Source organism: Oncorhynchus nerka, unplaced genomic scaffold (genome assembly GCF_034236695.1).
Source record: "Oncorhynchus nerka isolate Pitt River unplaced genomic scaffold, Oner_Uvic_2.0 unplaced_scaffold_942, whole genome shotgun sequence".
Lineage (NCBI taxonomy): Eukaryota > Metazoa > Chordata > Actinopteri > Salmoniformes > Salmonidae > Oncorhynchus > Oncorhynchus nerka.
In genome coordinates, this window is record NW_027040365.1 from 81,091 (window position 1) to 95,508 (window position 14,418).

The window sequence follows — 14,418 nt, forward strand, 5'->3', positions numbered from 1 at the left end:
TATATAAGATCCAGTCTTTCTTTTGCTCGGGGCAGAACTCAGGAGAGACATAAGTTGTATGTTCTGACTTCTGTATTCTGATTCAAATAATATCATAATATATATAATAATAAATATCTTAATGTTAAATATGCACATTTAGTGTATTCATTATTTGTTAAGTAAATAAAGGAGCACAGAAAAGTTGGAACCAACATCAGCACAGCTGAAAACTGTTGTTCTGATTAAAGAAGCATTAAAAATGTCTTTCTTTAGACTAGCTGAGTATCTGGTGCATCAGCATTTGTGGGTTCGATTACACGCTCAAAATGGCCAGAAACAAAGCCCTTTCTTCTGAAACTAGTCAGTCTATTCTTCTTCTGAGAAATGAAGGCTGTTCCATCCAAGAAACTGAAGATCTCATACAACACTGTGTACTACTCCCTTCACAGAACAGCGCAAACTGTCTCTAACCAGAATAGAATGAGGAGTGGGAGGCCCCGGTGCACAACTGAGCAAGAGGACAAGTACATGAGAGTGTCTAGTTTGAGAAACAGATGCCTCACAAGTCCTCAACTGACAGCTTCATTAAATAGTAACTGCAAAACACCAGTCTCAACGTCAACAGTGAAGAGACGACTCTGGGATGCTGGCCTTGTAGGCAGAGTTGCAAAGAAAACGTTGTATCTCAGACTGGCCAATAAAAAGAAAAGATTGGCAAAAGAACACAGGCACTGGACAGATGAACTCTGCCTAGAAAGCCAGCATCCCAGAGTTTTCAGTAAGGATCTCTCTGTACCTTGCTCCGTTCATCTTCTCCTCGATGCTGACTAGTATCCCAGTCCCTTCCTCTGTAAAATATCCCCACAACATGATGCTGCCACCACCATGCTTCACCGTAGGGATGGTGCCAGGTTTCCTCCAGACGTTACGCTTGTCATTCAAGCCAAAGAGTTTAATCTTGGTTTCATCAGAACAGAGAATCTTGTTTCTCATGGTCAGAGTCCTTTAGGTGCCTTGTGGAAATCTCCAAGTGGGCTGTCATGTGCATTTTACTGAGTAGTTGCTTCCGTCTGGCCACTCAACCATAAAGGCCTGATTAGTGGAGTGCTGCAGAGATGGTTGTCCTTCTGAAAGATTCTGCCATCTCCACAGAGGAACTCTGGAGCTCTTTCAGAGTGACCATTGGGTTCTTGGTCACGTCCCTGACCAAGGCCTTTCTCCCTTGAATGCTCAGTTTGGCCGGGCGGTCAGCTCTTCAAAGAGTCTTGGTGGTTCTATAATAGGTCAACTGTAGTAGGACAAAAGAGTTAATTAGGGTGTTTTTCCCACAAATAGTCATGGTAGCAAGCTCTTATTTACAGTGTATTGGGAAAGTATTCAGACCCCTTCCCTTTTTCCACATTTTGTTACATTACAGCCTTATTTTAAAATGGATTGAGTGATTTTTGTCTCATCAATCTACACACAATACCCCATAATGCCATCACAATACCCCATAATGCCATCACAATACCCCATAATGCCATCACAATACCCCATAATGCCATCACAATACCCCATTATGACATCACAATACCCCATAATGACATCACAATACCCCATAATGACAAAGAGAAAACAAACATCAATTACCGACATCCTCTAACTTAGTCTTAAATAACATACCTAAAGCCCACAGCCACTGGAGGACACACCCCTACATAATGACTCACGCCCCCAAATCAATTCTCCACAAACCTCATGTTTACATCCACGGGTGAAACCACATGGAAAAAAAACACATGGTAATTCCACAAATGTTATGACTCCAACCCAACTTACCCTCATACAGTTTTTAAAGCAACCTAGATGGACTACAATCCTATTCTTCCACGTTCCACATTATTTTCCTGCTAGAACAGTCCGCAGCTTAATTTTTTTATATATATAAAGGATGATCCAAAGTACCAATATGAAAAAGGTTCTCCACAGCCTAAAAAGGTTCTCCACAGCCTAAAAAGGTTCTCTGCAGCCTAAAAAGGTTCTCCGCAGCCTAAAAAAGGTTTTCCACAGCCTAAAAAGGTTCTCCACAGCCTAAAAAAGGTTCTCCACAGCCTAAAAAAGTTCTCTGCAGCCTAAAAAAGGTTTTCCACAGCCTAAAAAAGGTTCTCCACAGCCTAAAAAAGGTTCTCCACAGCCTAAAAAAGGTTCTCTGCAGCCTAAAAAAGGTTCTCCGCAGCCTAAAAAAGGTTTTCCACAGCCTAAAAAAGGTTCTCCACAGCCTGAAAAAGGTTCTCCACAGCCTAAAAAAGGTTTTCCACAGCCTAAAAAAGGTTCTCCACAGCCTAAAAAAGGTTCTCTGCAGCCTAAAAAAGGTTCTCTGCAGCCTAAAAAAGGTTCTCTGCAGCCTAAAAAAGGTTCTCCACAGCCTAAAAAAGGTTCTCCACAGCCTAAAAAAGGTTTTCCACAGCCTAAAAAAGGTTCTCCACAGCCTAAAAAAGGTTCTCTGCAGCCTAAAAAAGGTTCTCTGCAGCCTAAAAAAGGTTCTCCACAGCCTAAAAAAGGTTCTCCACAGCCTAAAAAAGGTTTCCCCTGCAGTGAAAAAGTTAAAAACCCTTTTTGGTACTAGCACTTTGTTTTTGAGAGAGCAATAACAACATCAGCCCATATCTTCATTAACTAATGAATTACGTTTTGTTCTCCCAGGCTATTGTACAAGCAGCCCAGTGTCTTGGTGGGGTGAGTAGTGTTGCTACGTTATGTTAGTTTCATCTCATTGTTATCTTCCACATCAGCGTGTAGCCTAGTTTACCTCACGTCTTTTCATGGGACTTCAACTGCTAAAAACATTGAGCAGAGAATCAGAACAACACAGTCAGGCCTGATCTGTATATCTGTAAACATGGAGATCATAATCAGTACAACACAGTCAGGCTTGATCTTGTTTTGTTTCTTTAGTCGTACTGATGTGGTGGCAGTCACCCCGTGGTTGGCACCCATCGTCTGGGAAGGAACCTTTGACCCTGACCTCGTCGACACAATCTACAAGTCCATGAACATCACCATAGCAACCACAGTGTTTGCCGTTGGAAAGTGAGCAGCCTACAACCTTTCCCAAATATTCAAAAAGGGAAATTAAACTGTCAATATTTTTATAAAACACTGAAACTACACTGAGTGCACAAAACATTATGAACACCTGCTTTCTCCATAACAGACTGACCAGGTGAATCCAGGTGAAAGCTATGATCCCTTATTGATGTCACTTGTTAAATCCACTTCAATCAGTGTAGACGAAGAGGAGGAGACAGGTTAAGGAAGGATTGTTAAGCCTCGACACATTTAAGACATGGATTGTGTTTGTGTGACATTCCGATGGTGAATGGGCAAGACAAGAACAACACTGTGTATGAGGACATGACCAGCTATGGGAAGCATTGGAGTCAACATGGGCCAGAATCCCTGTGGAACGCTTTCGGTGGTGCAACTCAATATTAAGGTGTTGCTAATATTTTGTACACTCAGTGTATGAGGACATAACTAGCTCATGTCACATGGCAGGTAATACAATATCATGATGTCATGATTCACAGCTTGGCTAAGATTTGAATAACTGTACTACTCTGTCTGTTTTCTGGTGGACTGTAATTTCTGGTCGGAATCGGTTTAGTATGTCCTATACAGTCCTATGAGAATGACCATACAGTTACAGAGTGTTTCTGGCATCAGAATCGCTGGTTTCTGATACTGTCGTTGTGCCATTGAGAAGGCACCTTAAACCCTTATGTATTGTACAGGTCACTGCCAAAATAATGGAAAACACTAGTAAATGAGGGATACAAAGTTTATTGAATGCAGGTGCTTCCACACAGGTGTGGTTTCTGAGTTCACTGAATTAACATCCCATCATGCTCACTGTCATGTATAAAAAGGCTGGGCTGACCATTATTTCAGTCATTCTTTTTGCTACCATGGCTAATCACCCAGAACAACAATGCCCCCATTTACAGGGCACAAGTGGTCACTAAATGGTTTGATGAGCTTGAAAACGATGTAAACCATATGCCAGTCACCAGATCTCAATCCAAATGAGGCAGTACCTGAGACAGCGTTTTCCACGACTATCAACAAAACACCAAATTATCCCTCCGTTAGAGTTTCAGACACTCGTAGAATCTTTGCCAAGGTGCATTAGAGCTGTTCTGGTGGCTAGTGGTAGCCCAAGGTTGCTGGTGGCGGCCCAAGGTTGCTGGTGGTAGCCCAAGGTTGCTGGTGGTGGCCCAAGGTTGCTGGTGGTGGCCCAAGGTGGCTGGTGGAGGCCCAAGGTGGCTGGTGGAGGACCAAGGTTGCTGGTGGTAGCCCAAGGTTGCTGGTGGTGGCCCAAGGTTGCTGGTGGTGGCCCAAGGTTGCTGGTGGAGGCCCAAGGTGGCTGGTGGTGGCCCAAGGTGGCTGGTGGAGGCCCAAGGTGGCTGGTGGTGGACCAAGGTGGCTGGTGGAGGCCCAAGGTGGCTGGTGGAGGACCAAGGTGGCGGCCCAACTCTCTATTAAGACGCTTTATGTTGATATTTCCTATATTTTGACAGTTACCTGTGTGTCTTTAAATTCTGACAGATACGTCCGCTTTCTCCGAGATTTCCTGGAGACAGCAGAGAAGCACTTCATGGTCGACTTCAACGTGCGCTACTACGTTTTCACAGATCGTCCCGACGATGTTCCATCAGTGAACCTGTCTCAGGGGAGACATTTAAGTGTGATCCAGGTGCCAGGTTCAAACCGCTGGCAGGAGATATCAGCCCGGAGGATGGAGATCATCCAGACAGCCATCGAACGTCAGATCAGCAGGGAGGCCGACTACATCTTCTGTCTGGACGTGGACAGCAAGTTCTACGCTCGCTGGGGAGCCGAGTCTCTGGGCAGGCTGGTTGCTGTGATTCACCCATGGTTCTACCAGGCGACCCGTGACCACTTCACATACGAACGGCGTCCAGCCTCGACAGCCTACATCCCCATGGATGAGGGAGATTACTACTATGCCGGGGCCCTGTTCGGAGGATTCGTGGAGGATGTGTACACACTAACAAAGGTATGCCGGAACCAGCTTGAAGAGGACGCGAGGAATTCCATTGAGGCTGCCTGGCAGGAGGAGAGTCACCTCAACAGGTACCTGCTTTACAACAAGCCCAGCAAGCTGTTGTCTCCAGAGTACCAGTGGGATGACAAGAAGACCAATACCAAAGAGGTCAAAGTCATTCGCTTCTCTTCTGTCGTTAAAAACTATGCTGAAATTCGTCCCAATGTATAGGACTAGGAATTGGATATTCGACCGACAGAAGAAAAACTTAATAGATTATGGTTAATGTTAGGTTAAGTTCAGGTTTTGCTTCACTGAGGTTTGGGTTAAGGTTAGGTTAAGTTCAGGTATAGCTTCACTGAGGTTTGGGTTAAGGTTAGGTTAAGTGCAGGTATAGCTTCACTGAGGTTTGGGTTAATGTTAGGTTAAGTTACGTTCAGGTATAGCTTCACTGAGGTTTGGGTTAAGGTTAGGTTAAGTGCAGGTATAGCTTCACTGAGGTTTGGGTTAAGGTTAGGTTAAGTTCAGGTATAGCTTCACTGAGGTTTGGGTTAAGGTTAGGTTAAGTTCAGGTATAGCTTCACTGAGGTTTGGGTTAATGTTAGGTTAAGTTCAGGTATAGCTTCACTGAGGTTTGGGTTAAGGTTAGGTTAAGTGCAGGTATAGCTTCACTGAGGTTTGGGTTAAGGTTAGGTTAAGTTCAGGTATAGCTTCACTGAGGTTTGGGTTAAGGTTAGGTTAAGTTCAGGTATAGCTTCACTGAGGTTTGGGTTAAGGTTAGGTTAAGTGCAGGTATAGCTTCACTGAGGTTTGGGTTAAGGTTAGGTTAAGTTCAGGTATAGCTTCACTGAGGTTTGGGTTAAGGTTAGGTTAAGTTCAGGTATAGCTTCACTGAGGTTTGGGTTAATGTTAGGTTAAGTTCAGGTATAGCTTCACTGAGGTTTGGGTTAATGTTAGGTTAAGTTCAGGTGTAGCTTCACTGAGGTTTGGGTTAAGGTTAGGTTAAGTTCAGGTATAGCTTCACTGAGGTTTGGGTTAATGTTAGGTTAAGTTCAGGTGTAGCTTCACTGAGGTTTGGGTTAAGGTTAGGTTAAGTTCAGGTATAGCTTCACTGAGGTTTGGGTTAAGATTAGCTTAAGTTCAGGTATAGCTTCACTGAGGTTTGGGTTAATGTTAGGTTAAGTTCAGGTATAGCTTCACTGAGGTTTGGGTTAAGGTTAGGTTAAGTTCAGGTATAGCTTCACTGAGGTTTGGGTTAAGGTTAGGTTAAGTTCAGGTATAGCTTCACTGAGGTTTGGGATAAGGTTAGGTTAAGTTCAGGTATAGCGTCACTGAGGTTTGGGATAAGGTTAGGTTAAGTTCAGGTATAGATTCACTGAGGTTTGGGATAAGGTTAGGTTAAGTTCAGGTATCGTTTCACTGAGGTTTGGGTTAATGTTAGGGTAAGTTCAGGTATAGCTTCACTGAGGTTTGGGATAAGGTTAGGTTAAGTTCAGGTATAGCTTCACTGAGGTTTGGGTTAATGTTAGGTTAAGTTCAGGTTAAGGTTAGGGAAAGGTATAAAATGTCACATTGGATATACAGCTGTCCGGCCCCATTCATTTTCTGTTGGTGAAATATATACACTGCCATAAAACTACTATTTTAAATGTACTGTATATCAGTCACTGTTGTATGGATATATGGATAATATATGGATAATATATGGATAATATATGGATCATTTATGGATAATAACGTTCTTCATTTATAGGAAAATAAATATTTTGTATTACCTTATTCATCCTGTATTCTGTAGCCTATCTACTGTGTATGTTGATTACTGGGAAAAACATCAAGAAATATAAGGTTTCAAAAAATATTACGATTATGTGTATTTTTCTTGAAATGAATATTTAACCACTTTCAGAATGTTTGTGTTATCTCACTACTTGTTACTACTATATTTTCCACAGCCTAACTAAAAACAACATCTCCCCTGTGACAACGATATGCGGTGTATGAGTAACAAACCAGCGGTTTAGTGGAGAGATGGAGAAATAGGGAATGTTGCATGGATTCCACCTATAGATGTGTAGATCAGACAAGACACAGTGGTGGATTTACATTAAGGAAAACGTAGAAGGTCAATGTGGAGCTGGCATTCAAATGTAACGATTTTCTTCTTCCTCTGACGAGGAGTATGAAATATCGGACCAATGCGCGGCGTGGTATGTGTCCATAATATATTTATTCAACTGAACACAGAAATAGAAAAGAACAAGATAAATAAATGAAAACCGAAACAGTTCTGTATGGTAAAACACAGAAAACAACTACCCACAAATCATAGTGGGAAAACAGGCTGCCTAAGTATGGTTCTCAATCAGAGACAACGATCAACAGCTGCCTCTGATTGGGAACCATACCAGGCCAAACACAGAAATACATAACCTAGAATACACAACATAGAATGCCCACCCCAACTCACTGACCAACCTAAAACAGAGATATAAAAAAGGAACTAAGGTCAGGACGTGACAACAAAGGATAATACCCCTTTAACCTCTTCAGTCGACCATCTACTTTTTTGAACATTTTGTTAAAAATCGCGCAACATTTCAGCGCCCTGCTACTCATGCCAGGAATATAGTACGTTCATATGGTTAGAATGTGTGGATAGGAAACCCTCAGACGTTTTTAAAACTGGTTAAATCACGACTGTGGCTATTACATAACGTGCGTTACATCGGAAAGCGCAGGAAAACCTGATCACAGAAAATGGAAATAAATATCCTTGCGCCACTTCCAGCAATTGTTAACAGTGAGCCGAATTAGATAAGACCGAGCATTCAACTCCCACAGCATCCCCATGTTGTCTAGAGTCTTGTGAATTGAATCATCTTTGATTCTTGGTTGAACCGAAAGAGGGGCACGACTTACCTCCGGTCTCCGCCCAGATCATTCCGGAAGAGCTCTCTCCTGAATTTTTTTCCAAGACGACAGCTAATGATTTCTACATCGCCTATGGATGATTTTTATCGCTTATTAACGTTTACTAATACCTAAAGTAGCATTACAAACGTATTTCGAAGTGTTTTGTGAAAGTTTATCGTCTACTTTTTGAATTTTAAAAAATGACGTTACGTTGTGAAATCGCTGTTTTTTTCGTTTATCACACAGTCTACATATAACGATATCTTGGCTTTATATGGCCCGATTTAATCGAAATAAAGACCCAATAGTGTTTATGGGACATCTAGGAGTGCCAACAAAGAAGATGGTGAAAGGTAATGACTGTTTTCTATTTTATTGTGCGGTTTGTGTAACTCCGAAATGCTAATTATTTTGTTTACGTCCCCTGCTGTGCTTTTCTGTTGTAGTGTATTGGTGCATGCTATCAGATAATAGCTTCTCATGCTGTCGCCGAAAAGCATTTTAAAAATCTGACTTGTTGCCTGGATTCACAACGAGTGTAGCTTTAATTTGATACCCTGCATGTGTATTTTAATGAACTTTTGAGTTTTAACTAATACTATTAGCATTTAGCGTAGCGCATTTGCATTTCCAGAGCTCTAGTTGGGACGCAAGCGTCCCAAGTAGAGGCAAGAGGTTAAAAGGGTAATATGGAGGATTCATAATAATTTTGCAAGCCCAATTTTTCAGTTTTTGATTTGTTAAAAAGTTTGAAATATCCAATAAATGTCGTTCCACTTCATGATTGTGTCCCACTTGTTGTTGATTCTTCACAAAAAAATACAGTTTTATATCTTCATGTTTGAAGCCTGAAATGTGGCAAAAGGTCGCAAAGTTCAAGGGGGCCGAATACTTTCGCAAGGCACTGTATCTTGCCCAAGTACTTCCGGCGCCGACGGAGATGGCTGCCTCGCTTCGCGTTCCTAGGAAACTATGCAGTTTTTTGTTTTTTTTTACGTGTTATTTCTTACATTAGTACCCCAGGTCATCTTAGGGTTCATTACATACAGTCGAGAAGAACTACTGAATATAAGAACAGCGTCAACTCACCATCAGTACGACCAAGAATATGTTTTCCGCGACGCGGATCCTGTGTTCTGCCTTACAAACAGGACAACGGAATGGATCGCAAGCAGCGACCCAAGAAAACGACTCCGAAAAAGAGGGAAACGAGGCAGTCTTCTGGTCAGACTCCGAAAAAGGGCACATCGCGCACCACTCCCCAGCATTCTTCTTTCCAATGTCCAGTCTCTTGACAACAAGGTTGACGAAATCCGAGCAAGGGTGGCATTCCAGAGGGACATCAGAGACTGCAACGTTCTCTGCTTCACGGAAACATGGCTCACTGGAGAGACGCTATCCGATGCGGTGCAGCCAACGGGTTTCTCCACGCATCGCGCCGACAGAAACAAACATCTTTCTGGTAAGAAGAGTGGCGGGGGCGTATGCCTCATGACTAACGAGACATGGTGTGATGAAGGAAACATACAGGAACTCAAATCCTTCTGTTCACCTGATTTAGAATTCCTCACAATCAAATGTATTATCTTTATATGTATTATGCATTATCTTCCAAGAGAATTATCTTCGATTATAATCACAGCCGTATATATCCCCCCCAAGCAGACACATCGATGGCTCTGAACGAACTTTATTTAACTCTTTGCAAACTGGAAACCATTTATCCGGAGGCTGCATTCATTGTAGCTGGGGATTTTAACAAAGCTAATCTGAAAACAAGACTCCCTAAATTTTATCAGCATATCGATTGCGCAACCAGGGGTGGTAAAACCTTGGATCATTGTTACTCTAACTTCCGCGACGCATATAAGGCCCTGCCCCGCCCCCCTTTCGGAAAAGCTGACCACGACTCCATTTTGCTGATCCCTGCCTACAGGCAGAAACTAAAACAAGAGGCTCCCACGCTGAGGTCTGTCCAACGCTGGTCAGACCAAGCTGACTCCACACTCCAAGACTGCTTCCATCACGTGGACTGGGACATGTTTCGTATTGCGTCAGATAAAAATATTGACGAATACGCTGATTCGGTGTGCGAGTTCATTAGAACGTGCGTCGAAGATGTCGTTCCCATAGCAACGATAAAAACATTCCCTAACCAGAAACCGTGGATTGATGGCAGCATTCGCGTGAAACTGAAAGCGCGAACCACTGCTTTTAATCAGGGCAAGGTGACCGGAAACATGACAGAATATAAACAATGCAGCTATTCCCTCCGCAAGGCTATTAAACAAGCTAAGCGTCAGTACAGAGACAAAGTGGAATCTCAATTCAATGGCTCAGACACAAGAGGCATGTGGCAGGGTCTACAGTCAATCACGGACTACAAGAAGAAACCCAGCCCAGTCACGGACCAGGATGTCTTGCTCCCAGGCAGACTAAATAACTTTTTGCCCGCTTTGAGGACAATACAGTGCCACTGACACGGCCTGCAATGAAAACATGCGGTCTCTCCTTCACTGCAGCCGAGGTGAGTAAGACATTTACATTTACATTTACATTTAAGTCATTTAGCAGACGCTCTTATCCAGAGCGACTTACAAATTGGTGCGTTCACCTTAAGACATCCAGTGGAACAGCCACTTTACAATAGTGCATCTAAATATTTTAAGGGGGGTGAGAAGGATTACTTTATCCTATCCTAGGTATTCCTGAAAGAGGTGGGGTTTCAGGTGTCTCCGGAAGGTGGTGATTGACTCCGCTGTCCTGGCGTCGTGAGGGAGTTTGTTCCACCATTGGGGGGCCAGAGCAGCGAACAGTTTTGACTGGGCTGCGCGGGAACTGTACTTCCTCAGTGGTAGGGAGGCGAGCAGGCCAGAGGTGGATGAACGCAGTGCCCTTGTTTGGGTGTAGGGCCTGATCAGAGCCTGGAGGTACTGAGGTGCCGTTCCCCTCACAGCTCCGTAGACAAGCACCATGGTCTTGTAGCGGATGCGAGCTTCAACTGGAAGCCAGTGGAGAGAGCGGAGGAGCGGGGTGACGTGAGAGAACTTGGGAAGGTTGAACACCAGACGGGCTGCGGCGTTCTGGATGAGTTGTAGGGGTTTAATGGCACAGGCAGGGAGCCCAGCCAACAGCGAGTTGCAGTAATCCAGACGGGAGATGACAAGTGCCTGGATTAGGACCTGCGCTGCTTCCTGTGTGAGGCAGGGTCGTACTCTGCGGATGTTGTAGAGCATGAACCTACAAGAACGGGCCACCGCCTTGATGTTAGTTGAGAACGACAGGGTGTTGTCCAGGATCACGCCAAGGTTCTTAGCGCTCTGGGAGGAGGACACAATGGAGTTGTCAACCGTGATGGCGAGATCATGGAACGGGCAGTCCTTCCCCGGGAGGAAGAGCAGCTCCGTCTTGCCGAGGTTCAGCTTGAGGTGGTGATCCGTCATCCACACTGATATGTCTGCCAGACATGCAGAGATGCGATTCGCCACCTGGTCATCAGAAGGGGGAAAGGAGAAGATTAATTGTGTGTCGTCTGCATAGCAATGATAGGAGAGACCATGTGAGGTTATGACAGAGCCAAGTGACTTGGTCTAAAGCGAGAATAGGAGAGGGCCTAGAACAGAGCCCTGGGGGACGCCAGTGGTGAGAGCGCGTGGTGAGGAGACAGATTCTCGCCACGCCACCTGGTAGGAGCGACCTGTCAGGTAGGACGCAATTTAAACGTGTTAACCCTCGCAAGGCTGCAGGCCCAGACGGCATCCCCAGCCGCGCCCTCAGAGCATGCGCAGACCAGCTGGCCGGTGTGTTTACGGACATATTCAATCAATCCCTATACCAGTCTGCTGTTCCCACATGCTTCAAGAGGGCCACCATTGTTCCTGTTCCCAAGAAAGCTAAGGTAACTGAGCTAAACGACTACCGCCCCGTAGCACTCACTTCCGTCATCATGAAGTGCTTTGAGAGACTAGTCAAGGACCATATCACCTCCACCCTACCTGACACCCTAGACCCACTCCAATTTGCTTACCGCCCAAATAGGTCCACAGACGATGCAATCTCAACCACACTGCACACTGCCCTAACCCACCTGGACAAGAGGAATACCAATGTGAGAATGCTGTTCATCGACTACAGCTCGGCATTCAACACCATAGTACCCTCCAAGCTCGTCATCAAGCTCGAGACCCTGGGTCTCGACCCCGCCCTGTGCAACATGGTACTGGACTTCCTGACGGGCCGCCCCCAGGTGGTGAGGGTAGGCAACAACATCTCCTCCCCACTGATCCTCAACACGGGGGCCCCACAAGGGTGCGTTCTGAGCCCTCTCCTGTACTCCCTGTTCACCCACGACTGCGTGGCCACGCACGCCTCCAACTCAATCATCAAGTGTGCGGACGACACAACAGTGGTAGGCTTGATTACCAACAACGACGAGACGGCCTACAGGGAGGAGGTGAGGGCCCTCGGAGTGTGGTGTCAGGAAAATAACCTCACACTCAACGTCAACAAAACTAAGGAGATGATTGTGGACTTCAGGAAACAGCAGAGGGAACACCCCCCTATCCACATCGATGGAACAGTAGTGGAGAGGGTAGCAAGTTTTAAGTTCCTCGGCATACACATCACAGACAAACTGAATTGGTCCACTCACACTGACAGCGTCGTGAAGAAGGCGCAGCAGCGCCTCTTCAACCTCAAGAGGCTGAAGAAATTCGTCTTGTCACCAAAAGCACTTACAAACTTCTACAGATGCACAATCGAGAGCATCCTGGCGGGCTGTATCACCGCCTGGTACGGCAACTGCTCCGCCCTCAACCGTAAGGCTCTCCAGAGGGTAGTGAGGTCTGCACAACGCATCACCGGGGGCAAACTACCTGACCTCCAGGACACCTACACCACCCGATGTTACAGGAAGGCCATAAAGATCATCAAGGACATCAACCACCCGAACCACTGCCTGTTCACCCCGTTATCATCCAGAAGGCGAGGTCAGTACAGGTGCATCAAAGCTGGGACCGAGAGACTGAAAAACAGCTTCTATCTCAAGGCCATCAGACTGTTAAACAGCCACCACTAACATTGAGTGGCTGCTGCCAACACACTGTCATTGACACTGACCCAACTCCAGCCACTTTAATAATGGGAATTGATGGGAAATGATGTAAATATATCACTAGCCACTTTAAACAATGCTACCTTATATAATGTTACTTACCCTACATTATTCATCTCATATGCATACGTATATACTGTACTCTACATCATCGACTGCATCCTTATGTAATACATGTATCACTAGCCACTTTAACTATGCCACTTTGTTTACTTTGTCTACATACTCATCTCATATGTATATACTGTACTCGATACCATCTACTGTATGCTGCTCTGTACCATCACTCATTCATATATCCTTATGTACATATTCTTTATCCCCTAACACTGTGTATAAGACAGTAGTTTTGGAATTGTTAGTTAGATTACTTGTTGGTTATCACTGCATTGTCGGAACTAGAAGCACACGCATTTCGCTACACTCGCATTAACATCTGCTAACCATGTGTATGTGACAAATAAAATTTTATTTTATTTGATTTTATTTGATTTGATCTGTTAGTCAAAGATGACTTTTAAAAAGGTAGGGGCGTGGATCAGACAACTGGTGTATCTGGTGTGACCAACATCAAGGTAGGGGCGTGGATCAGACAACTGGTGTATCTGGTGTGACCAACATTTGATCAGGCTGTTGATTGAGGTGGAATGCTGTTTTAATGTTGTTGTTCTTTTCACCTTATTTAACCAGGTAGAACAAGTTCTCATTTACAACCTGGCCAAGTTAAAGCAAAGCAGTACGACAAAAACAACAAGACAGTTACACATGGGATAAACAAAAGTACTGTCAATAACACAATAGAAAAATCCATATACAAATGGAGTAAGGAGGCAAAGCAATACATAGGCCATAGTAGCAAAGTAATTACAATTTAGCAAATAAACACTGGAGTGATAGATGAGCAGATGACGACGTAAAAGTAGAAATACTGGTGTGCAAAAGAGCACAAATGTAAATAAAAACAATATGGGGATGAGGTAGGTAGGTAGTTGGATGGGCTGTTTATAGATGGGCTATGTACAGCTGCAGTGATCGGTAAGCTGATCAGATAGCTGGTGATTAATTTTTTTTTTTTTTTGCCCCCATGTGCATTTGCAAACCTTAACAGAACGAACAGTTCTATTTTTGTTTCATCAGACCAGAGGACATTTCTCCAAAAAGTACGATCTTTGTCCCCATGTGCAGTCTGGCTTTTAATGGCGGTTTTTGGAGCAGTGGCTTCTTCCTTGCTGTGCGGCCTTTCCGGTTATGTCAATATAGGACTTGTTTAATGTCGATATATATACTTTTGTTTCTGTTTCCTCCAAGGTCCTTTTGCTGTTGTTCTAGCATTGATTTGCACTTTTCTCACCAAAGT

The 14,418-nt window shown here is 44.3% G+C and overlaps 1 protein-coding gene across 1 annotated transcript; it reads left to right on the plus strand.

Annotated features, from left to right (window-relative positions):
• The first annotated feature begins 2,325 nt into the window (after nucleotides 1-2,325).
• Nucleotides 2,326-6,893, plus strand: LOC135570667 (globoside alpha-1,3-N-acetylgalactosaminyltransferase 1-like). Its single transcript, XM_065016627.1, has 3 exons — nucleotides 2,326-2,700; nucleotides 2,920-3,054; nucleotides 4,573-6,893. The coding sequence occupies exons 2-3, from the start codon at nucleotides 3,014-3,016 to the stop codon at nucleotides 5,261-5,263; spliced, it is 732 nt and encodes a 243-aa protein (XP_064872699.1). The 5' UTR covers nucleotides 2,326-2,700; nucleotides 2,920-3,013; the 3' UTR covers nucleotides 5,264-6,893.
• The last annotated feature ends 7,525 nt before the right edge of the window (nucleotides 6,894-14,418 follow it).

Excerpts from the sequence above, each read along its gene's own strand:
- LOC135570667 (XM_065016627.1), top strand. The coding sequence starts at position 3,014 with ATGAACATCACCATAGCAACCACAGTGTTTGCCGTTGGAAA. Across the intron at positions 3,055-4,572 it reads ACAGTGTTTGCCGTTGGAAA|ATACGTCCGCTTTCTCCGAG; the intron begins GTGAGCAGCCTA and ends AAATTCTGACAG.